The 27,311-nt window shown below is 35.3% G+C and overlaps 1 protein-coding gene across 1 annotated transcript in view; it reads right to left on the minus strand.

The window, feature by feature from the left end:
* LOC150110289 (uncharacterized) overlaps positions 1-27,311 on the minus strand; it is a 359,887-nt gene that overhangs the window by 57,295 nt on the left and 275,281 nt on the right. Inside the window, exon 11 of the mRNA XM_090395274.1 lies at positions 2,978-3,160. Within this exon, the coding sequence (XP_090251400.1) occupies positions 2,978-3,160 (183 nt within the window). The remainder of the gene's footprint in view (positions 1-2,977; positions 3,161-27,311) is intronic.

A 27,311-nucleotide genomic window follows, 5' to 3' on the forward strand; every position in this document is an offset into this window, starting at 1 on the left:
CACTGTTACATGGCAATCAGCATTCACTGTGGCAAAAATTATGGTGTTCCTATCATATTGAAGCTAGAACTTTAATTTAAAATAAAATAATCAAATAACATTTTCCTGTGATTATTGCAGATGTGCATATAGAGTGGTATGCCAAAATTTGTATGGGGTTACACAATCAGTTCTATTGCAGTTTACTGGGTTCTATAAAACATGAAATACACATAGTAAGCTTTCTTCCACCTGATGAAATGGTCTTTTTTCCAAGGCATGTTGTGCTAGTCTGCTTTTAGGTTGCCATACTGATATGGATTCCACTATTCTTGATATTGCAGAAGATCTACTTAGTAACCTTGTCCTGTCCACCTTTGAACTCAGGACATGGAAAACTTTGGAGAAGCTCATGATCACTTGATATTTCCATGGTATTTGTTTGAGACTGGTATTGCAGCCTTTTTATCAAGCTGCCATCTTATGATCTCTCTCTCTCTCTCTCTCCTACACTTAGTAAGCAGATTGCCAGCTTCCACTCTGGTTGTTTATTATTATTATTATTCAGGTCTCCATGGAGTCAAGAGACTCATCGTGGGAGATCTTTCTTAGGAAACACAAAGTCCATTATACCACTTCTTGAACTCATTGACCGTTGTTGCTGTCACCACTCTCTCAGGCAATGCATTCTATGGTTCAACCAACCTCCACGCAAAGAAAACACTCCTCACCCTCTTGCTCGCAGCTTCCTTTCATAACTTCCAGGGATGGCCTCTTGTCATTGCTCCTTTCCGCTGTTCCACCAAGCAAAAGAACTCCCCAATGTTCACCCTGTAACTGTCTCTCAACAGTTTAAAAGTTTTGATCATATCGCCTCTCCTTCTCTATCCACCAAACTCTGCAGTCCACATTCCCTCAGCCGATCCTCATAACTGATATTGTACAGTCCTGAAACCATCTTTGTTATCTGCCTCTGTATCCTTTCCACAGTTAATTTATCCCCTTCAAATCCTGGGGATGAAATTTGAGAACAATAGTCCACTTGTGGTCTGATCAGGGTCTTATACAACGGAATGATAATTCTTTTATCTCGACAGGTCAGTGTCCTTCTCAGTATTGCAGCAATCCTCTGGGTTACCTTCACCACCTTTGCAATATGCTCCCTGAATTTCAGTTTTCTATCAATCATCACCCCCAGATCTCTTGTCTCTCTCTCTCTCTCTCTCTTACTTCCTCCAGTACAGCTCCTCCAATCAAGTATGCAGCCTCCCATCGATGGATCCCAAACTTCAAGACTACATTTTGCTGCATCAAACCGACACCCCCCATTCGTTTTCCCATCTGTCTAATTTATTCAAATCCTCTTGCAGGGCTGTCAAAATTGTATCGTGGTGGATGGTTTCCTCTCATCTGATTTTTCCATCAATGCTGGAGTATGTTAAGGCTGTACTTTCACCTAGACTCTTCCTCCTATATGTTAATGACCTACCCTCACGAGTGTTCATCCCCAATCATGGCATTGCTAATGACAGTACACGCCATTCCTTTTCTTCATTTACAAAGACTTGTAGCAATTAGATAACTCAGGCTTCAAGATCTTCCAATGCCTTAAACACTGATCTTCTTGCCATTCTCGAGTGGGGTAAAATTAATTTAGTGAATTTTACTATTACAAAACATAATCCTGCCATTTCCTAGAAGAAAGGCCATGCTCCTCCATCACTTCTGATAACATTCCACTTGCTAATCAAGATTAGTTTTATTCTTCTCAGGGTGACTTTCACATCTAAGCTTATTCTGGCATAAACATCATGTCTAAAGCCCATTCAGCCTCCAAAAAAGCTTAGTATTCTTTTTCATTTTGAACTATACTTCTCTTTTTCTCAACTCCTAACACTTTATAATTCCCAAGTCTTCCCAACTTTAGAATTCAGTCCTCGAATTTGGGGTGGCACACCAGAAACCTTCCTCAGAATGCTTGACTGTATCCAGAAGAGAGCTATTTGCTTAATAGGTGATGGTTCTTTCATTGACTCCTTCTAATTGCTTTTCCATGAGATGTTCTTATTCTGCATTATGTCTTTTCTATTGGTATTTCTATAGATGTTACTCCACTTTCCTCTAATTGTGCATGAGCATGAGCAGCTGCTGGTCAGAATCCATATATGCTTCAGCTCCAAACTCACTAAACCAATTTCTCATCCTTCCTTTATTCCATATCTCTCTGTCCTTTTGAAACAGTTATCCCCACACCATTTTTCCAAATGAATAGATTCCCCAACTCTTCAAGAAATATATTAAAAGGTTCCTTTCTTCTCTTTGATCACTTGCATACTTTCTTCTCTCTGATCACTTGCACACACATGGCACTGTCATGTTATAGGTTTTAAGACCTCTTACGTATGGAGTTGATTTAAAAAAAAAAAAAAACAGAATGGAATGCGAGATGGAGGATAGTAAGAGACCATTCCTGAGAGTTGCATAGATTGCCAAAAAAAAGGAGTGCAACACAGATATTCCAGGAATTTTGTATAAGAATGACACCGACAAGTAAAGATAAGGGTTTTGTTGTACCACCCCTGTAGAATAACCATGATTTCAGAACTAGACAAATTGTTCACAAATATAGCTAGCCCTCTCTAAGCTTTCCTCATCACAATGAAAACTGAGGACCATATTTGAGCACTAGGTGTGGTCTGATCTTATCTTTACTCGCCAGTGTCTTTCTTCTACAACTTCTAGTGAAGAATGCAATTATTATATACAGAGTGGCTGATGAGCAGAATATGTTGTGAATATGATGTGTGTACATGAATCGAAGACACAGTATGATGCTGATTGAATATGTTGCTAAATGAGTAGAACCTACCACATGAATGTATTCACTTCAAGGAGGTCTATTAATAATGATAAACTTAGTAATATATATTATTATTGGATGTTTAAAATCTAAAAAAACTACATGGAATGCTTAAGTTCAGTGAATAAGTTCATCTACCTTCATTTGACCTCTTTAACCGGCAGGATCTAAGAGGCCGTCCCTTTCTTGGTGCACCAACAGATGATTCAAGCATATTCTCTTCAACTGTCTCTTCTAAGTCTCGGCCTCTTCTCCTTCTTGAGTAACGACCTTCATGCACAACAGTCTGCTCATCAGTTTGTTTTACTGAATTTTCAGTTCCTGGAGAAATATTTATAGAATATATAATATATTTCTTCATTTAATTGTATCTTCTAATATTACTATGTGTTCTGATAAATATCAAAATATGTAATAAAAATGACATAACTTATAAAACAAAAAAAAAAAAGGAGTGCAACACAGATATTCCAGGAATTTACTATTCAACCTTTGATTTTAACCATAAAGTAATCAGTACTTTCAGAATAAATTATTCTCATGGATGATTTTTGCATGACTTTAATTACAATCAAAATATATGAACTTTGATGTCTCCACATTGTGACTCTATGATAATAATGATGATAATAATAATAATTATTATTAATGATTGAGTACAACATCCATAATAATAATAATAATAACAGTAATAATCATCATCATAGAGTTACAATGTGGAGTCAGAGACTCATCGAGGGAGACCACACACACTACATACACCAGCTGTCATATTTGTTCTTGAATTCATTAACACTGATTGCACACACAACATTCAATGGAAACCCATTTCAATCACGCACCACTCTATGACAGAAAAATCTAGATCTCCCACTTCTTGACAGCATTCATTCTCAGCTTCCAAGGATGCCCTCTTGTCCTTTTCCCCACCCTTCATAAAATGAAAAATTTCATCAACTGAAATCCTGTGTGACCCTTTCAGCAGTTTGTAACTCTCAATCATATCACTCCTCTTTCTCCTGTTTGCTAGTGTCTGCAGTCTACAAATTCTTAATCTGTCATCATAATTGGTATTACACAATCATGATATCATTTTTAACACACTCTCTCTCTCTACTGTATCAGAATCACCATGAAAACAGGGAGACCAGACCTACACACAATAGTCCAAGTGAGGTCTTATCAAGGCCTTGTAAAGAGGAAAAATGACATCCTTATCTTTACATATCAAAGTTAGTTTCCTCATTGCAATTATCTTTTGAGTTGTATATGCAATCTTTGCTATATGGCCCCTGAACTTCAACTTCCTATCTACTAACATTCCAGCATGATAAATTTGTTCTAGCATAATCCTACTAATATAATATGATGTTGTGGATATCTAATAATGCCAAAGTGCATAACTTTACATTTACTGACATCCATTTTTCCAGACATAATATAATAATGATATTAATATATTATATTAATAATATAATATAATATAATATAATATAATATAATATAATATAATATAATAATGATAATTTACTAATAATATAAACTTTTTATGGAGTGCTATTATAGTATTCTCAAACTCTTAATCAAAGTCGTCATCATCAAATTCCTGATATGAACTCCTTGAGGACACAAACCGAAAATCTCATTATGAAGAAAGATATGAGAGCTGAATTTTAACTGATCTTATATGCTTCTTATATTTTTGTCAGAAGACTATGGGTGACATGAAGGGAGCCATTCTTGGTGGACCGGAGGGAACTTTGCTCAGGTCATCATTGCAGGAATTCGAAGAAAAGACTGATGCCAGTAAGTTGACCCTGTTTTTAGGTAAAGTAACTATAGTACAATCCAGATGTGAGAGTAGTGGAAACCTGGGTGGACATTAGTTGCACCCAATAGTGCACATGTTTGTGAACAACTCTTTCTGCTTTTATGAACATGACATTATGTTAACTTGCATTACATTCTTATTTCAAGGTTAATATTAAAACACTCAATTAAATTCAGTAGCATTTCGAATGAACTCACATTTGAAAAACCAAGCCGATTATTCATTATAACTAATTAATAACTGAATCACTTACATTAATTTAAATATTTTTATTTATACTGTCTTCTTTTTTCCTTCACAGGCAGTGAAGGAAACTTCATGGAGTTTTAATTTTTCTATTCCTTGCAGACAATCTCACCACATACCTATCTGGCTAAATCAACCAATGTTTTCTTCAGGGCTTACCAGTGAATGTCCAAGGTTTGGTTCCTGTTCTCAAACTCTTTCATTTTTTTCTTGAACATTGTTTGTGTATTTTAGTCTACAATTTACATCTGAGAGCTTCTCAACTTTTATTTGCTTTAAAACTTTCTTACATGTTCTTCTTTTCAATATGAAGTTCAATTTTATCCTGCTCAAGACTAAATAGTGATCACTTCCAATTTCAAATCTGCTGTACACTGTAGTGTCCTGTACCAGTAAGAAAACATGACTATCAACAATAATATAGTCAATAAGACTTTTCTTATTCCTTGCCTCTTCTCTCTGTGTGAATTTGTGCACATTTTTATGTTGGAACCTTGTATTAGTAATAAGTAGTCCATATTCCTAGCAGAAATCCATAAGGTATTTGCCATTATTATTAGCTTTGCTCTTTTTTCCAAATTTTCCCAAAATATTTCTGTATGTCTGACAATCATTTCCTACTCTGCTATTTAGATCCCCAACAAGGACCAACTTTTCCTTTTTCATTGTGTCAGTTGCTTTTTCTAAAGTCTTAAAAAATTCCTCCACTTCTACCTTAGTAGAACCTTCTGTGGGACCATAGGCACAAATAAGTCTCATTGTCCAGTTCCCCATTCTGATATTTGCCCACATCACTCTACTTGATATTGCCTGCCATTCAAGAAGATTAGCATTGTATTTAGTTTTTTTTTTACCTTGGGTATAATGTACGTTAAAGATACCAAGCTATTTTAAATATAAACCTGGTTTTTAATCCAATTCCCAAGTAAGCAAACAGACAAGTAAGTCAAGTTTGTGCCTGCAAATAGTGCAAGTCTTAGGCAACTTGTGGTAAAGGTGGAAAAAGCTCTGATCACTATTCTTCGTATTTACCCTTAATGCAAAGCACATCTCCTTGAGGAGTCAAGCACCTTATGGTAACTTGTTTTGGTAAAATACTTATAAGCTCTGTATTACTAAAACCTTGGTATTTCTAAGCCTGGTTCCAACTGATGAGACCTCAATAAAGATCGAAACCGGTATGAGTAGTGGCCCATTGCCTTTAATGCATAGCATCATACATCTCCTCAAGGAGATGCTTTGCATTAAGGGTAAATACGAAGAATAGTGATCAGAGCTTATTCCACCTTTACCACGAGTTGCCTAAGACTTGCACTGCGTGCGGGGTCATCCAGACTTGCATTACTTGCAGACGCAAACTTGACTTACTTGTCTGTTTGCTAACTTGGGAAATGGATTAAAACCAGGTTTATATTTAAAACAGCTTGGTATCTTTAATGTTGTATTTAGTGTTGAATACTATAGTTACTCCTACTTTTCTCTGATTGTTATTGCCTAAATATAACACTTTGTATTTATTGATTAGAAAGATCTAACCAGTTTTGGTCTTTTTTGTTTCACTTATCCCTATTATGTAGATCTGGTACTTATCAAATTCTTCTTCTAGTTCCATTTCTTTGTCATTCAGGCTTTTTATGTTGATAGCATTGATTTTGAACACAATGAGTTGGGATGTTTCAGAATTTGATCCAGTAACTGACTTTTCATTGTTCACCCTGGTTCCCCAGCAAAAACAATGGGGTCCTTGTTTAACAGAGAGATGCCCCAGTCAGCGTGAAATTCTGTCATATTGTAGATTTTACATTGTAGTTTAAGCCAATAAGAATACAATTTGGTCCGCTAAATCCAAAGTTGCCAGCCCTTGTTCGTTCAGTATCCAGGTGGATACTTAACAGGGTGCATCGTAAGAAGGTGAGGATTGGACATTAGATCAGAAGCCCTGGTCAGTTCTCCACATTCTTTTAAAGACTATGTGGAGGTCTCCTTTCAGTCATACAGCTTTGACCCTTAAGCACCCCCTTTCTTTTCTAAACCCCTTATTTTTTAAATACCTTTCTTATCTCTCCTAAAGACAAATATCCCCCTCTTTCTTATCCTAGAATTTACATAATCCCTCTGCGCTCATATGGCTTATGTTATTATGGACTAGTTGTTCTGCACAAATTCGTCATGAAGAACATCTAGAATATATTTCACTTAAAGAACTGAATAAATCTTTTCAAGGCTAATTAATAATGCATGGTTTAGCAAACCACACATTATCTACAAATCACAGGATTCAGTGAAACAAAGCCAAAGTGTTACATAAAAGTTATTTTCTTCTGGAAATACAATATAAAGAAAGCTGTGAATCACATATTCACAATCTAAACCTTAACAAATGTGATTGCCTTAAACTTTCTCAATTTTGGGAAGTTATACTGACTTATACCTGCCATTCATGTGGTGCGTAAATTGTAATTAATTAACTTTTAACATTTAAAAATATTTTATTAACTAATTTATTTTATTGTAATTATTTTTAAATATCTATTAGTGCACATGGAGCCATTCTCCTGCAGCTGATAGTGTGCATATAATATCATATGCTTGCAACTGAATTGATGTTCTCTTTTTTTGAGAGTGTTTTCCTATAATCATATTGAAAATGGCAATGGAACAGCCAAAAATTCTACAAATAAAAATATTTAAATTAACATAAGTTCTTCCATTATTGACCCGATGTTAGTAAGATGGGGTGTCACAGTTATTTCTTTCTATATCTTTGGGGTCTTTGACACCCCACCTTACGAAAGCCGGGTTAATTAGTTATAATGAGTTCTTCCATTTATGTCTCGATTTTCAGATTAAAAGAGTTATTGTTATTACTATTGTTGTTATTTGTGAAATGTTCATTTCAATAATAATAATCCTGTTTCTTAACCATTATGAAGCAACCTTTCATGGGTGGGAGCAACATAAAAAAAAACAAATACATGATGAAATTATTTGAGACATGTCCTATACGGAATTGATTTAAATTTTATGTTCATTTTTAAAGTATTCCAATCATTCCCTCCCACTTCTGCTACAACTGTTCATAGTAACTGAATTATAAATATCTACTTTTTATAATTTCATATTTCATACTTTTCAGATGTATTTCACATTTCTGTATCCGAAATCTATAACTTCATTTTACCAGTTGGGAAATGAAATAATTATTCTCCTATCTATACCTATACCATTTCTTTGCACGTTGATTATTCCAATCATTACTTTCTATTCTTTCTTTCTGAGTCCCAGTATTCAATTGTTTAACTCTGCCTGAAGTTGGTTACTCTGAGTTGTGATCGCTTTAGCCAGTCCCAAGCCGGGATAAAGGAGGAGGTTTGTGCATTGGGCTAGTAACCCAATCACATAAAAAATTTTTATGCTACTTTTATGTTACTGATACAAACGAAACATTGGAATAGTACTCAATGGCAATTGACCTGTAACGGAAAAATGGATATGATTGGATTACAAAATAAGCAGAAAAATAAGAATAAAATAATAAGAAGAGATATCAAAATGGCAACATGGAATGTAAGGACAATGAAATAAATAGGAAAGATGAATGAAGTTGCTAATGAAATGCCAAAATATAAAACAGATCTAAACAAGAAGAAATTGATAAAGGTAAATTTTATGAGCAACTTGATTAAGTTTGCTGTAAGACACAAAGGTATGATATTCTATTAGTCATGGGAGACTTTAACGCTAAGGTTGGGAAAGATGAAAATCAAAAGCAAGTGGCAGGAATATTTACGTTACATGACAAAAATAATAAAAATGGTGATTTACTGATGCAATTTGCAATCAGAAACAAATTGTTCATAAGAAGCATATCGTTCGCACATAAAGCAATTCACCTGGGAACTTGTAGGGTACCAGGCATGAACAACGTAAACCAGATTGATCATGTTTTAGTCTCGAGATGTCACTTCTCCTCTGCCATTGATGTCAAGAACTGCAGAGGCCCTAATTGTGACAGTGATCATTATTTAGTGAAAACGATTATAAGAGAAAGATGATCAAATATGATAAAAACAACAAAAAAAAGAAGGCTGGATTATGGGACATAGATAAACTTAGTAATGATGTAAAGAAAGCTAAAAAATACCAAGATAACTTGAAAACCAAATTAACTGAAACTGAAAATAACATAGCTAATAGATTTAATAGTAATGATGGAAAATGGAATAGAGTAGAAAATATGATTAAAGAAGTGGCTGCCAAAATGATAAGTGAAAAGAAAAGAACTTGTAATGAAGAATGGTTTGATGAAGAATGTGATGCAGCTATAAAAGAGAAGAATAGAGCCAGAGCACAAATGATGCAGCTAAATACTAGAAGTAATTGGGAGAGATATAATGAACTTAGAAGAAAAGCAAATAATATACTAAAAAAAAGAAAGAAAATTACTAAAATAAAGAGCCAAAAGGCTTCAGTTTGGAGATGTAAAATTATATAAGTCAAGTGGATATTATCATGGAAAAGAAAATGATTATGAAACAAATAAAAGAAATAGAACAACTTAATAGTCAAAATGAAAGCAGAAAATTTTATGCTGCTGTTCAAAAAATGAAAAACGGATTTCAACCAAGAACTAGGGAATGTAAAGATAAGAAAGAAAATTTTTTAGGAGAGGAAAAGAAAATAGTAGAGAGATGGGCAGAATATTTTAAGGATTTATTAAATAGAGAGAAAAATGGGGAAAATATTCAATTAGAAACAAGAAAGGACATTGATGTAGAAGAGAATACCCCTATTAAACCACTAACAACTAGTGAAATTGAAGCTAAAATGCAAAAAAATGAGAAATAATAAAGCACTGGGAGAAGATAATATAGTTACAGAATTAGTGAAATGTTTAAGAGGAGATTCAATATGTTTAGTGCTACAGGATATATTTTCAACAGTCTGGTCCAAGGAAGAAATGACAGACTACTGGAATGTTGGCATAATCTGTCTTATTTATAAAAAAGGAGATAAATTTGAATGTAGTAACTATAGGGGTATTACGTTACTTAATGTAGTTTGTAAAATTTTTACATCCATAATAAATGACAGACTTAAAGAAATTACCAAAAAGAAAATAGGAGAATATCAATGTGGATTTAGATCAAACAGAAGTACCATTGATCAACTTTTCATTATCAGATAGATGATGGAAAAATGTTTTGAACAAGCAATAGATCTACATATGTTATTTATAGACTTTAAGAAACCATTTGATAGTCTAAACAGAGATAGTCTACAAAAGACTATGAAAGAATTAGAGATACCACCGAAATTAATCAGATTAATAATAATGACAATGAAAAAAACAAAAGCTAAAATAGATAATAAATTTAATGACACCTTCGAATTTAATAAAGATGTAAAATAAGGAAACGCACTATCAGCAACATTATTTATCATAGCATTATTGCATCATGCGATTAAAGATTTAGATCAAAGAAGGGACAATTTTTAATAAATAAAGTCAATTATGTGCTTATGCTGATGATATAATCATCATGTCAAGGACTAAGAAATGGTTAATTGAGGTGTCTAATGAACTGGAAAGAAAAACTAATGATATTAGATTAGAGATCAATGTAAATAAAACTAAATATATGGTGATGTCAACTTCAGAAATAAGGAGAAAATCACAGAATCTACAATCTATATTGTAGATTCTGTGAAACAGTTACTGAAAAGAAAATAGGAGAATATCAATGTGGATTTAGATCAAACAGAAGTACCATTGATCAACTTTGATGTGAGCTGGTGATAATGTCAGTGAGAATGACATTGAGCAATGGCTAGGCATCGACTACTAAATACTCAACCAGGAAGAAATTGCTGAAGATGTTCTATGGGCAATCAGGAGGTTGACAACGAGGAAGAAGAAGCGGTTCCAGCTGGTCCGAAACCATCAGTGGTTAGAGAACACATGGACAACATCATCTCGTTCATAGGTGCATCTTCAGATCCAGAGGTGATCGCTTATTATGAACATTTTCGAAAATTTCGATCAATAATTATTAAGAAACAGTATAAAAGTGGAAAGCAACTGAAACTTGATGTTTTTTACAAGCCCAATCCTCAGTAAAATGGTATTTACATAAAAATGTTCTCATTAAAATATATTAATACTGTACCACTGAAAGTGTTTTATTTTTCAATACTATACCTAAGATTCGTGATTTAACAGACTTTCGATTTTACGGACAACCCTTAGCCCCTTATTGGGTTCTTATTCTCCCTTTACCAGGTCTTTCCTCCATCATTCCTAGATCAAATTTTTAGTCCAGTCTGAGTCTTAATAGGTGTCCTGTTCTTTCTCCTAATGTATGTAGCATGTCTCTTTTTTCTTCTGCCTTTCTTAATACTACTTCATTTGTAACTCTTTCTGTCATGCAATCTTCAGCATTCAGCACCAAAACCATATTTCAAATGCTGAAAGTTTGGAGAGTCCATGATTTTGATCCATAGAGGGCCAAACTCCAGACAAAGCTTTTAATTAAGTGCTTCTCTGATCTCAGTGAAATATTCTTTGATGTTAATTTTTGTGCTATTCTTGTTCTAACATCTCTTCTACTTCTCCCATCTGATGCTATTGGGCTTGCAATAATCTTGTCCCATTTATTGTGGCATTTATTACTTACTCTCTATCCCTGGTACATATCATTACTCTAGTTTTTTTTTTTTTTTTTTTTTTTTTTTTGTTTTGTTTAGGAGTTTATTCATCTCTGCAACTGATTCTTGTAGTATTTTTCACTTGCTGCTAAGTCTTCTGCAAATCTTATTTATTATAAAGCCTGCCATTGATCTTTATTCTACTACTGTTTTTTCTTTAAATTCTTTCAGCACCAATGATGCAAATATTAAAAAAGTAGTGGCAAGGGTCCACACCCTTGTCTAATGCCCATTTTTAGTGCTTTGTAGTGTCTGAAAATTGCATATTCTAATAGTAATTGTTTAGAATTTTTCTTTCTTTTCAATTGGAAATGAAATCTGATAATAACAGTAATAGTTTAATCTTACTTTTATTTGTTCTTCTGGAGGGAATAATAATAGAATATTATATTATAAAGTATAATATAATAAGAATATTATATTATAAACTATTGTTTATAGAATGCAATTTACATTATGATAACACAATAAGTTTTCTGATATAAATTGATATGTACATGAAAAGAGTCCTTTTATCCCATTTTTAGTAAAATATTGCTATTACTACTACTTCTACTACTATTAATAACAACAACAACAATAATGCTATTTTCTGTATTATGTATTCTGAAGGTGGCCATATTTCTTGATTTTCTTTTCAAGTAATGTAAAACTTGTAATTTGGTGTGTGCTTCTAGAATGAGCAGTGGGAACTCTTCCAAGTATTACTTTTACATTTCCTAGTTGTGAAAACTTAGGATTTCACAACTTTTTCAAAAAACTTTGCTCTGTAAGCAACTGTGACCATGAGGTTTTTTTTATAAATACCATTTCTAGAAGAAGAGAAGAATTATTCCAATTTCATTTCTTTTTAGAAATTAGAGCTAATCCCCATGCAAAACAAACAAATCAGCTGGCAATGTTTCACATATATAAGATATGTGGTTAACAGTGTATGTTTCTAAAGCAGATGTGAGGAGAACGCAATGGTTTTCTCTGGTTAGAAAAATTTTGGTTCAAATCCTATCTAGTACTATCAGAACATTCATCAGGGCCTTTCAACTGAAAATAAGTTAGCCAGTCTAATACTGAGACAATAGTTTTTCCCTACCAGGAAGTCGCATATTTCATCAAACAAGCAAAGAAACTGGAAAATATCAGGCACACAATGCACTTGCTTCATAGCAGCTTCTGGAATAATTCCAATCAAAGCTAAATCATGGCCTTAGCCATCTCAATCATTGTCCTGAATGAGACAACTAAGCTTGGGTAGCCAACTGAATCACTACTATTTTACTAAGTGGCTGCAAATTAAACTCCCCATCCTAGCACAAATGCTTATGAAAATAGTTAGGTGGTAGATGAATTTGTTTCTGCAATAAAGCACAGTGCAAGGCCATCACTCAGTTTATTGGAGGCTTGAAAAAACATGTTTAGTCTTATTATTATTGTTAATTACTTTGCACATAGTATTAATGTATCATAGAGATCCAAACTAATGTATTTGTTGATATAAAAAAAAAAGAAAGACAAAGAAAAAAAAAGTGCTTGCACCTAGAAGGCATAAGCGTCCTGATGGTTCTCCCTATTTTTATTTTATTTTATAAGGGTCAAAGCTATATAACTGAGAGGAGACCTCCACATAGCCTTTAAAGGAATGCGGAGAACCGACCAGGGCTTCTGACCTAATGTCCAATCCTCACCTTCTCATGGTGCACCCTGTTGGGTATCTAGCTGGATACTGAATGAACGAGGATGGGCTGGCAATTTGGGATTTAGCCGACCAAATTGGCTTAAACCAATATAGAAAATGATGGTACAACATGACAAAATTTCAAGCCAGCAGGGGACATCGCCCAGTTAAACAAAGCCCCTGTTGTACCAGATCAACATAATAGGGGTAACTGAAACAAAAAAGACAAAAACTGGTGAGATCTTTCTGAACAATAAATACAAAATGTTATAATCAGGAAATGACAATCAAGGAAAAGAAGGGGTAGCCATAGTATTCAACACAAAATACAAGGCTAATCTTCTTGAATGGCAGTCAGTCTCAAGTAGAGTAATGTGGGCAAATATAAGAATGGGGAATTGGACAATGTGACTTATTTGTGCCTATGGTCCCACAGAAGGTTCTACTAAGGTAGAAGTAGAGGAATTTTTTAAGACTTTAGAAAAAGCAACTGACACAATGAAAAAGGAAAAGTTGGTCCTTGTTGGGGATCTAAATAGCAGAGTAGGAAATAATTGTGAGACATACAAAAATATTTTGGGAAAATTTGGAGAAAAGAGCAAAGCTAATAATAATGGCAAATGCCTGTTGGATTTCTGCTCAGGACATGGCCTGGTTATTACTAACACCATGTTCCAACATAAAAATGTGCACAAATTCACATGGAGAGAAGAGGCAATAAATAAGAAAAGTCTCATTGACTATGTTATTGTTGATAATGATGTTTTCTCCCTGGTGCAGGACACCAGAGTGTACAGAGGATTTGAAATTGGAAGTGATCACTATTCAGTCTTCAGCAGGATAAAATTGAACTTCATATTGAAAAGAATCACATGTAAGAAAGTTTTAAAGTGAATAAAAGTTGAGCAGCTCTCAGATGTGAACTGTAAACTAAAATACGCAAAGATGATTGAAGAAAAAAGGAAAGAGTTTGAGAACAGGAATCAAACCTTGGAGATTCAGTGGCAAGCCTTGAAGAAAACTCTGATTGGTTCAGCCAGAGAGGCATGTGATCAGGTTGTCTGCAAGGATAGAAAAATCAGAACTCCATGGTGGACACAGGAAGTTAAAGAGGCAGTGAAGGAAAAGAAGAAAGCATATGAAAAGTTCCTGGCAAATAAGTCAGCTTTTGCTCTTAGAGAATACAGAGACAAATGTAAGAAAGCTAAACATGTGTAAAACTAGCTAAACAAAAGTCATGGGAAGATTTTGGCAAGAACATAGAAAATAAATATCAAGAAGGTGGTAAGATATTCTGGAGGTTATTGAAGAAGCTTAGAAATGGAGGAAAGAGTGCTGTAGAGATGATAAAGGTGACATGAAAACAGGAGAAAAAGATATCCTTGAAGTATGGAGTAATTACTTCGAAAAATTGGTAAATGAAACAAGCAGCGATAGCACAGTGGTAAAAATACTCAACAGGCATACAGTCAGGAATACATATCCAATGTGTGGAATGAGTTTGATGGGCGAAAGCATTTATACAAGATGGATGGCCTGCATTTGAATGGATTTGGTGTGCGGAGACTGGAAAAAGTGTTGCTGAATGAAGTGAAAATGAACGTACAGAACCAGGGAAACTAGAACTACCAAGGAGGTGGGGGGGGGGAGTGGATATGCGGACATCAGTGAGACAGTAGTTAGAATAACGCATCAAGATAGGGGTGGGACAAAGGAACCACTGCATTTCATGTATACTAATGCCAGGAGTATTAGGAACAAGAAGGAAGAATTTATGGCCTTGATTGGCTCTTCCTGGCCACAGGTTATTGGCATTAATGAAACATGGCTGACGGAAGATGATATAATTAGTGGTATAGAATGTGTAGGTTATAGTGTGTTTAGGAGGGACACAGAGAATAAAATGGGGGGGGGGAAGAGTGTTATTGATGATAGCTCATGAACTGCAGCCAAGGAGAACTGAAGTTGTATCGCAGGATAGTGAAAAGAGCTCATTTGAGGCTATTTGGTGTGAGATTGAGACTGGCAGAACAAAATATACAGTTGGGTGCTGCTATAGACCAGGTGATGGAATAGATGGTGGAGATAGTATTCATAAACAAATTGATGAAATGAGTGGAAGGAGGGTAATTATTATGGGGGATTTCAACTATGGTAACATTGACTGGAAGGAGGAGAGGACACATGTGAGGAAGGAAATGGATTTTATTCAATTATTAAGGGATAACTATCTGAGACAGCAAGTAATTGAAAATACTAGGGGTGTGACAGTGCTTGACCTGGTAATAGCATCTGAGAATTTGACTGTAATGAATATGACCATGTTGTCACCTATTGGAGAGAGTGATCATAAGGTCACTCCTCTCCAAACCTGAGAGGAGGCTAAAGGTGTAGAATTTTTGATTAAGACAGGGTATATGTGGAATTACTGTGCTGGCAAGTATGACAAGCTTATGAGATTGCTTGCATCAGTGCCATGGCATGTACAACTGCAAGGGCTGGATGTCAATAGAGCATGGGAAGTGGTCAAGGAGCATTTACAGGAGCTTATGGCTGATTGTATACCTAGGGTCCGAATAGTAAAACAAGTAGGGGTTAAATGGATGAATAACACCATTAAGCTTGAGCTGCAAAAAAAAGAAACAACTGTGGAGGGAATTTAAAGAAAGGGGTGACCTGCAGGCACATGAACGGTATAAAGTGCAGGCCAGAAGGGTAACGATTGTGGTAAAAAAAGCTAAAGCGGATTATGAAAGGAAACTAGCTATGCAAGCTAAAGAGAATCCCAAACATTTCTTTCAATATGCTGCAAGCAAAAAAAAACTGTACACGGCAAAATGATTTTAAGGAATGATGATGGTAAGGAGGTCACTGAATCAGTCGATATAGTGGAATTACTGAGCGAGCACTTTGCAAGAGTATATCATCCAGGTGGTGACATTGAAAAAATGAAGGAACCATTAGTTTATATGGGTATTGTGATGAATGAAGTGGAGGTGAATAGTCTATTACAGAACCTTAATGTGGATACATCTGTGGGATTGGATGGTATACCGGCCCGGGTCTTACGTGAAGCGGCTAAAGAATTATCAGTGCCCTTGACCATGTTGTTTAATCTGAGTCTCGGGTCTGGTTTAGTCCCGAAGGTGTGGAAAGAGTGGAAAATAGTTCCACTGCATAAAGGAGGATCCAAGACTACGGTTGCAAATTACCGACTGATCAGGAGTCGTTGTCAAGGTCTTGGAGAAAGTAGTCAAGGGGAAAATACAGGAATGGATTGATGAAAATGAGATACTGTACAGGGGACAGCATGGCTTTGTGAAGGGTAGTTCATGCCTCAGTAACTTGCTCAAGTTTTATAACAACACAGTGACAGCTGAACTGGATAAGGGTAATGGGTTTACAGTGATACTGCTGGACCTGGCTAAGGCATTTGACAGGATACCACATGGAATTCTAATCTGTAAACTACAACATATGGGAATGGATATAAGGTTGGTGAGATGGATAGGTGGGTGGTTGATCGAGAGATATCAAAGAGAAGTTTATTCAGGAGTAGAGTCCAAAAGACGGCCTGTGACTAGTGGTGTGCCGCAGGGTTCTGTTCTGGGACCACTTCTGTTTAATTTGTTCATTAACGATATAAGGAAGGATCTAAGAGGAACAGTTCATTTGTTTGCTGATAATGCAAAGTTGGGCAGGGCAATAGTGAATGTAAAAGATGTCAAAATCTTGCAGGACGACTTGGATAGATTGGAGTTCTGGGCTAAGGAAAATGGATGTCAATTTAATGTGACAAAATGTAAGGTTATGCATTTGGGGTGAAAAGATTAGCAGCAGTATACCACATTGGTGGAACTGTACTCCAGGAGATTGATGAGGCCAGGGATTTGGGAGAGTTGGTGGATAGGAAGATGAAGTTTAAGGGGTACACTGCAAAAGTAGCTAAATCAGCTCATCAACTCACTTGGTTGTTGAAAAATACCTTGACGAGCAGAGACAAGCAAGTTATTGTACCTCTGTACTGAGCCTTGATAAGACCTCATCTCAACTACTGTCCCAGATTTGGTCACCTAGGTTCCTTCTTGATGGGGAGGAGGTGGAGAGGATCCAGAGGCGAGTGACTAAGATGATAACAGGTCTATGGAATGAACCATATGAGAGCAGGTTGAAGATTTGTGGGTTGCAGAAATTAGTTGATAGGTGGAAAAGGGGAGATATGATTGAGACATTCAAATTGCTAAAGGGTTTCTATAGGATTAATTCAGAGGATATTTTTGAGAACAGGACTGGTGGTGGGAGAACTAGTGGACACTTATGGAAGCTGGGCAAGAGTGTGGTTAGCAGTGGTGTTAGAGCTGGGTTCTTTACTTTTAGAGTGGTAAATGAGTGGAATAAGCTGCCAGAGTCTGTTGTGGGTGCTATGACAGTGAGTGAGTTCAAGGCAAGGTATGATAGATACTGTGAGAATGTCGTATAGTTGTGTGGACATGATGTTTAGGGCCTCCCTCAATGAGTCTAAGGATTCCCTGAATTCGCCCGTAATACTTGAAGTAGAAAAAGCCCACCAAAGGCTTGAAATGTGGAAAGGCAGCAGGAGTAGATGATATTCGACCAGAAATGCTGAAGTATGGTGGTATAAGTCTTACAGTGGCTGCACTGCATAGTTCAGAAAGCTTGGACAGAGGAACAAATTCCCGATGATTGGAGTAGAGCTCTAATAGTATTCATATATAAAAAGGGAAATAAAACTGAATGTGACAATTACAGAGGTATTTCCCTACTGAGTGTTCCTGGTAAGATATATGCAATTATACTTGAGAAACAGTTGAGAAGAATTGTGGAAGAAAAGCTTGGTGAAGTACAAGCTGGATTCAGGCCAAATAGAGGCTGTCAGGGTCAGATCTTCACTTTACCACAAATAGTTGAGAAAGCATGGGAATATAACAAAGATCTGTATTTAAGTTTTGTCGATCTGGAAAAGGCATATGACAAGGTGCCAAGAGAGAAGCTATTCGATACACTACAGGTATATGGTGTCAATGGGGCATTATATCAAGCAATACTTAATCTGTATTTGAGTTGGAAGTCAGCAGTTAGAATTGAAGGAAGTACAGGAAGATGGTTTGATGTTAAATCTGGTGTGAGACAAGGATGTACATTATTCCCACTGTTATTCATTATCTATATGGATCACATTATGAAGAAAAGTGGTATTAAACATGATATCAGAATTGGAGATGTTAATGTCAGCTCTTTGCTTTATGCAGACGATGTTATACTTCTAAATAAATCCACTACAAGTTTGCAAGATTCCCTGACTAAACTGAATAACTGTTGTAATAGATATGGTATGAAGGTCAGCATTAAAAAGACAAAGACAATGAAAATAGGTAGAATTGTTGAAAATGTGAACTGCATTGTGAACAGGGAACCTGTGGAACAAGTAAAACATTTCAGCTACTTAGGCATGATTTTTACTGAAGATGGTAAATTAAATATGGAAATAGACAACAGAATCAAACAAAGCTGGTATGGTAGGAAGTCAATTGAATAAATTCATATGGAATAAGAGAGAAATTAGCCAAAACACTAAATTAACTGTATACAAGATAGTGTTCACACCAGTTTTTAACTTATGGATCTGAGAGCTGGGTCAGAAGTAAAACTCTTGACCAAAGACTAGAGACCGCAAATATGAGAGTCCTGAGAAAGATTAGAAGCGTGAACAGATGGCATCAATGGCAATATCATATTAAAAATGAGGATATTAGGAAAGAACTTGACATTGTCGGCATCCAGGAATGCGTTAGCAGAGCTAAACTCAGGTGGTATGGTCACTTAAACAGAATGGGCGAGGAAAGATTAGCAAAATAAGTGTTCTCTGCCAGGCTGGCAGGAAAATGACCCAGAGGAAGACCAAGATATAGGTGGATTGATATGATACAATGTGCCTTAGACGATAGATATATAAGATCTGATAATGATAATATTGGAGTCTTGACAAGTAACAGACTGATTTGGAGGAAAATTGTACATAGGAAGTTAGTAATGATGTAAATTTTTCATGTAGTGCTATCACATCCTGTACACATTTTGAGGGTACATGTCAGGAATTTGATGATGATGATGATGATTATTCCCTCAAAAATGTACTATTAGCCACTTTGATCAGAACACATGCAATTTATAGACATAAAGTACTATTGGTGGTGGTGGTGGGCAGTAGCTCGTGTTGGTGTAGTTGATGGATGGAGTGGTAGAAACGGAGAATTGTAGAGTAGGTGTCCTCCCTTGATGAGTCTTCGAACTCCTTGGAGGTGTTGCAAAATAATAATAAATAATAATAATAATAACAACTTTAAAAAAATCCTCTTCAAGAGGAAATGGAATCAGTACAGTCAGGCATATCTCTCTCTCTATCACTATTTGTAGTCCTGAAAAGGATTGTTTTGATTGCTATCTCCTTTAAGATTTTTATTTTTTATTTTTTATTAGCTGTCTTTTCTGCTTGCTGAAGAAGGAGCATAAGATATGTTATGGTCGACATACACTTTTTCTTGTACAGGAGGAAACTGTTCCAAATAATAAAATCTAATGTATGTCCAAACACTTTTTTTGCAGTATTATTTATGTTATTTCCTCATTACAGAATGCTGCTTGCACTTGTCAACTTCACCCATAGTGTTGTTGTATGCACATATAGCAAAGAATTTGTGTTTCTTGAAACAATACTTGATGAATTCCATTGCTGGATTGTGCAGGAATGATAGCAGAAAAACATCTTTTTTTGTCCTTTCAATGTAGTGCAAAGACTTTCCCTTGCTGATAAGCTCACATTTCTCCCTTTGATAGCTTTCCTGATGTCAGATCTTTAGGCTCGTCTCGCATTTTTGCATTTACGATACTATAACTATCTGTATGATATGTAAAAGCAAATCCGCAAGTTAAGGACAAATAGTAGTTATCCATTGTAATACAGTAACCTTTCCCCAATAAAGGGTCTAGAAACTGAATCACTACATACATTAACAAGGGGAGATATGAATATTTATCATGCTCGACTACAGTCTTCTTTCCCATATAAAGTTTGAAATCCCAAAGATATCCACTTTGTGCTTCACAAAGCATAAAACATACTTCGCTTTCTTTTGGGGAATATAGAGCTTACATTTTATTTTGCTTTGGAATGGCATAAGGCTTTCATCGATACTCAAGTTGCTCTCAGGAATGTACAGTGATCTAAATTTCTGACATATTTTTATCATAAAATTATAAATTTTGTTCAGGATTGTGCAAGCATGTGTTGTCTGATCACATTCTTCATTATTCTGAAAATGCAAATACTTCACGATGAGACTAAATTGTTTTTACGTCATAACATCACGAAACATTGGTGTGTTCAGAATTCATTCTGCAAACCAATTCATGATATCTTGCTCAATCAAGAGTACTATAAATGTAAGTAGCATATTGATATATATTGGGCTCCATAGTTTACTGAAAGAATGCAAACTGTACTTAATTGGCTGATGTCTGTTCCACTATGAAGGAAAGAATATCATCATCTAGAAATAGACAGAAAAAGTCTAAAATGTTGCAGGAGTCAAAGTCTTCATTAATTTCTGGATTATCCATGAATGGAAACCATGGACAAGCTGATGTGTGTTCAGTGGCCATCTTCTGCATGAAGACATGTCTAAACTACAGGCAGAATTGATATCTTCAGAGCTAGAAAAATTTACCTCATCATCAGTAAAGCAAGAGTTACTTGAAAGGTGAAAGCTCCAACTTTTCTGCATCTCCCGACATTTTCTTTTTTTACCTTGCTACTGTCACTGTTATTTGCATCTCAAAAATAAGGTGTGTCTTGGATATACTAGCTAATATTTCTTTCTGCCTGAGTAACAGGCTGTAAGCTAAGGGAGATTACCGACCTCCAATTGAGAAACAGAAGAAAGAACATGTCCCAACAGGCAGCACATTAAAAAGTCCCAAGCAGTAGCTGAGTATCTTAAGTGCAACAATATCTTGTTTTGTTTTTCATCTTTCTGACTGATTAGCAGACATTCAAAACATTTTATTCTGCTATTGCTTTTGCAGGATGACACTGTTTTTTTTAAACGTTAATTTCTCTATATCACATAATTTTTTGATTTATCCATGGCATAATAATAATCATGAAATAATATAAATCAGAAAATATGCATAATTTGCTAATTTATAATAATCATAACTTGGTTTCTGGATCAAAAAATTAAAAGATATCTAGAACAATTACTTTGGAAAAATAACAAATTTTAAAAAAAGTGCAGCTATGTTACATAGCAGTGTGTATGTGTGTGTGTGTGTGTGTGTGAGAGAGAGAGAGAGAGAGAGATGTTGCAGGAGGGGGTGAAGGGAGTTTAACCTAAAGATGAAATAGAATTATAGCTCTATGGATGGTGAAAAATCTGGCCTGGTTGGTTGAGTGGCTAGCATATCCTCTCTCCAGTCAAAAGGCTGCAGGTTCGAATCCTGCTGTGGGCATGGATATTTGTGATTATCTTTCACTTTGATACATTCATTTATATAAGTGTATAAACACTCTCCCAAGATGGAATGGATCACCATAGGAGAAGTAGATCCAATGCTCCTGCAATGGGAGAGGCCTTTACCCAACAGTGGGAAATATATAGGCTGAGAAAATAAAAACAAAAGTGAAACATTTGGAAATGAAATTTCACTTTTCAACACACACACCTATATATATTTGGAATGATAAACTATAGCAAAAGTATTGCTTACTTTAAAATTGCTGCATAATATGTAGACTAATAGAAAATACATTATTATTATTACTATTGTACAGGTATCTCCATGGCATCCTAAGACTCATTATAGGAGACCAAAACTATCAGCATAATATTTGTTGTACCTCTCCTTAAAACCATTTTCAGACAAAGCAATCACAAGTGACTCAGGCAACCCATTCCATTCATCCACCACTCATCCATATGCAAAAAATCTAATCCTCATGCCCTTGGTAACCACACTCTTACCCAAATTCCAGAGCTGACCTCCTGTTCTGTCCCCACTAGCCAAGTGCAAAACCATTTCCCCTGCATCAATCCTATAAAATCCTTTTAATAACTTAAATGTTAACATATCATTCCCCCTTTTTTGCCTATCAACCATCTTTTGCAATCCATAAATAACTCCTCAATCTATCCTCATAGGGAGCATTCCACAAACCATTCACCATCTTGGTCACTTGTCTTTGGATCCTCTCCACAACTTTCTCATCTCCAAGAAACCTAGGTGACCAGACATGAACACAGTAATCCAGATATCTCCATATTAAAGCTTTATAAAGAGGAATAACAACTACCTTATTTCTGCTTGTTAGTGCGTGTTCTTCAATAACCAAGTAATCCTGTGAGTCACCCTGCCTACTTTAGCAATATACCCTCTAAACGCTACTACTACTACCCCCAAATTACTTGGCTTTGTCAGTTTTCTGAAGTACAGTTCCCTCAATGTGGCACACAGCTTGTAATCCATTTATCTCAAAATGCATAACTTTACCCTTTTCCACATTAAATCGACATCTACTATGTTTTGCCCGTATTCAGCCTATTCAAATCATCCTGCAAGCTCTGTACATCAACTTGATTAACCTATTCCCCTACCTAACTTTTGCTTGATATCATCATGTACTATGCAACATAGCATCATGGTAATGTGCTATGGAACTGACTGTGCTGTTAACTTGGCTGTTTAATAAAAGTCTTGCAATAGGTTCCTAGAAAGTGGAAGGAGGGTAGTGCTACTGCATAAGGATGGTGGTAGAATGGAGGTATCAAACTATAGGCCTGTTTGTATTTCCTCTGTAGTTGTTAAGGTTTGGGAGAAATTGGTAAGAATTTATATACAGCATTGGGCAGATAAGGTAATATTATTTATGCAGGCCAGCATAGATTTGTTAAAGGGTGCTCATATTTTAGTAATCTGATTAACTTTTACAACAGAGTAACAAGAGAAGTGAATGAAGGCAAGGCATACACTGTCATTTTTTTTTTTTTTTTTTAATTTTCCAAGGCATTTGACAGGGTGCCACATGACAAGTTGATTTTCAAGTTGCCTCATATGGGTTATCAAGTTAGCAAATCAGATTAGTAATTGGCTCTCTGATAGATATCAGAGAGTTCTACATGGAGGAGCAGTATTGAACAGCAGTGGGACCATTGCTATTCAATCCTTATGTCAATGATAATGTCACAAGACTACAGGAAGATGTTCAATTGCCTGCAGATGATGGGAAGTTTGGGAGGGTTATTAGTAATAACAGTGCTGATGTTTTGGCTCTTTAAGAGGAATGCAACTAAATGTAAGGTTTTAAAATTTGGGATCCACAGAAGAGATTACTTCATACTCACTTGGTGGAGTTATACTGGAAGAAGTAAGGAACCTTGAGGTGATTGTGGATAGAGATTTAAAGTTCTAGGACATATTGCAAAGGCTGTGAAAACATCTCAGAGAATTGGAGCAATGTTGTGGAGAACATTGACCAAGAGAGGTAAAAGTGTGCTGGCCCCATTATATAAAGCTTTGATAAGACCACATCTGTATTTCTATGTTCAAATCTGATCAATGGAATTTGATTTATATCATCTGTGTGCAGAGACGGATGCCAAAAATGATATCAGGACTGTACAATGTTCATTATGAGGATAGACTGAGAGCATGCGGATTGCTGGCAAATAAAATGCAAGGGGGAGGGTATGATCGAGACATTTAAGCCATTGAAGGATTATTATTATTGTATTAACACAGAGGAGATTTTTCATATGGTAGAATGAGAGAAAGGAACAAGGACAAGAGGTCATCATTGGAAGCTGCAAAAGGGGATGGTGAGTAAAAGGGTAAGTTTTTTGCATGGAAAGTGGTAGATGGAATGCATTGCCTGAGAGATATCCATGGTGAATCTATAGACTGTGGATGATTTTAAGTAGTGTTATGATAGAGTTCACTAGTGTTGACCTGCTGCAATGAGTCTTGTGATTCCACAGAGATCAGGAAAATAATAATAATAATAAACAGCAAACAACTGAATATCTGCCTTCAAATTATTTCCTATATCATTTGTGTACAAATTAAACAGCAGCAGTTCAAGCACAGAGTCCTGCAGCACCTCACTAGTCACTTGCCTTCTCCTGGATTCATCTTTTTGGTAATCTATCTATCAGTTACCCTTTTATCCATATCACCAGTTTCATATTCATCCCCATTTGTTCTAATTTGAGAAATAAATTCCAAAAAATTGCAAAATCCAGCAATATCATCATGTAGCCATTCACTTTATCTAACTCAACTGTCATCCTATTATAAAATGTTAATTGATTACTATGGCATGGCCTACCTTTCACAAAGCCATGCTGCCCCTCAAAGAGTATCATATTCTTATCCACCCATTCCTGAATTCCCTTTTTGATAAACTTTTCCAGTACTTTTACCACCACCACTCAAATATCGACTGGTCTATAATTTGCTACCACAGACTTAGATCCTTCTTTATGCAAAGGAATTATTTTTTCCTCCTTTCACTCTCTTGGGACTTTGTCAGAGCTGAGATTTAAATTAAACAGTCCGGCCAAAGGCATCACCAGTTCCCTGCACATTCTCTTTAAGTGTGAGCCAATGTCCCATCTAATCCCACAGCTGTATTTACATTCTGATTCTGCAATAGACTAAGTACCTCCAATTCATCAACCTTTGTTTTCACATCAGTCCCTGTCACCTCTGTCATAACAATATTTTCAGTTGGAAGATATAGCCTTGCAAATGATCACTCAATAACACAACAATTCCATTTGCACTCATCAAAACTTATCCTTCATAGTCATTTTTCCTCCTGCTTGCAATATAACAAAAAACTCGTTAGGATTTACTTTCGTCTGTTCAGCTAATTTCTTCTCATAATCTGATTTTGCCTTTCTTACCATGCTGATGACCTTTTTTACCTGATCCTTGTACTGTTCATGAGTTAGCCATGTTTTCCTTATATATCCTCCACAACATTTTCGTTTTTAGCAGTTCATGCTTAATAATACTACTTATCCACCTAACTCTATTCAATTTATCTTCCTGACCTTTGGTATACAGTATGATATTGCTTCCTCCATGCACTGTGAACATCTTTCCCTTGCAAATCTTTATGCCATGGTACTGCTTCAAGGTACCTCCTAAATGCATCATAATCACCTGCCTTATAGTTCCACATACACCCCATCTCAACTGGAATTTCCACATATTTTGCTACCTCCCAAGTCAAGACCACATGATCACTTAGTTATGGACAGTCTTCTGACTCTATAACAAGATCCAACACTCTCATATCCATTTATTTCAATTTGTAATGAGTGTTATGCTGGTAAACAAAATAGTTGAATTGCAAAGAACTGAAGATTACAATATAAAGAATATAAATTTAGTGATATTATTAAAGATTTTCATATTGTTCTATAAAACAAAATGCAAAATCATCATGTGAACCTTCACAAAATCTATGTAGTAATCTTCAAAATACAATTATGAATAGAAAAATAAACAAAACTTAACTTATTATTAAATGCTTAACTTAGCATTTAATAATAAGGTGTGACACCTTTTGGCAACTCATATATGAAAATATGACTTCGGAATTACTTCAACATTAGTATCACCTCTGGGTCTGGCTCCCACTGACAAGACCTCAATAAAGGTTGAAACCATAGTTACACAAGTCCTGATTATATTTCAGGCACAAACTTTGTTTGCTTACACTTGGATAAAGGATTAAACCAAGTATATAATTTCTTAGTCTCTTCAATTTATAGTATAACCAAGTGGAAAAACTTCCAATATTGCTTACACTTGGATAAAGGATTAAACCAAGTATATAATTTCTTGGTCTCTTTAATTTATAGTATAACCAAGTGGAAAAACTTCCAATATGGGGACCCTTTTTTTTTTTTTTTTTAATATTTCGATTTTCATTAATTTATAAAATAATTGTTTGATAAAATGATTATCTTGAATCAAGTTCTTCAAGAATAAATCAATGTCAACTAAGTGATTTACACAAAATTAGCACAAAAAAATTGATAATGACAGATTTTCCAAGGTGATAAATTTTTAAGTGAAGAAATTATGCAAGGATCTCTTATTTTCTTCTGGCATTTAAAAATTATATGATAAAAGAATCAGAAGAAAAAAAAATCTATATATATTTAGTCTATCCAATATAACTAAGATTCCAGTTAACCAGCACAGAGCAAGGAACTGCATTTCTTGCTTAATTGTAGCTATAACACAAAGACTAAAGTCCTAATTAGTCTTTGTGTTATAGTTACAATTGTTCTAACTAGTCCCATTGTTATACCAGATTATTGTTGTCTTGCACACCGTGACAAACTGTTTTTTTGTGTTCTGAAGACGCTGGTTAGAATACCAGCAAAATATCAGCAATAAGTCAATAAATTAATTATTTACTTATCAGTCTGTGTTCTAATATATACCATCAAAATTAATCAACATGTATGACGAACACATAAGCCTTTCTACATGCATGAATTAATCTGGTTAAGTGTCCTCTTCAGTGTGAAGGATTATCGCATCTTGTAATGGAGATGATGGTGGAGTTGCACTTCTTATCCATATTCTTTCAACAGATAACATGCATCATATCCATATTTTGCTGGATGTATTATATATATATATATATATCCTGACTTGTAGGGAGGTTTCAAGGTCTAAGAATGAAAAAGTTTGCAGGTCGATATGCAGGTTTTTCCCTATAAAACAGGAAACTTGCCAGAGAATGCAGACACATTACAGACAAAAATATGCTTGGAGTTAGGTGGATTACATACAGAGTAATAGAAGTAAAATGGCTTCCATGAGAGTCTTAACTCTCTAGAAGTGCAACGTAATAATAATAATAATATATATATATATATAAATATTTTGGTATTCCAATTTTGGAGTAGTCTTTT

The sequence above is a fragment of the Typopeltis vanoorti genome, chromosome 1, assembly GCF_054136105.1.
Source record: "Typopeltis vanoorti isolate ZY-2024b chromosome 1, IOZ_Tvanoo_1.0, whole genome shotgun sequence".
NCBI lineage: Eukaryota > Metazoa > Arthropoda > Arachnida > Uropygi > Thelyphonidae > Typopeltis > Typopeltis vanoorti.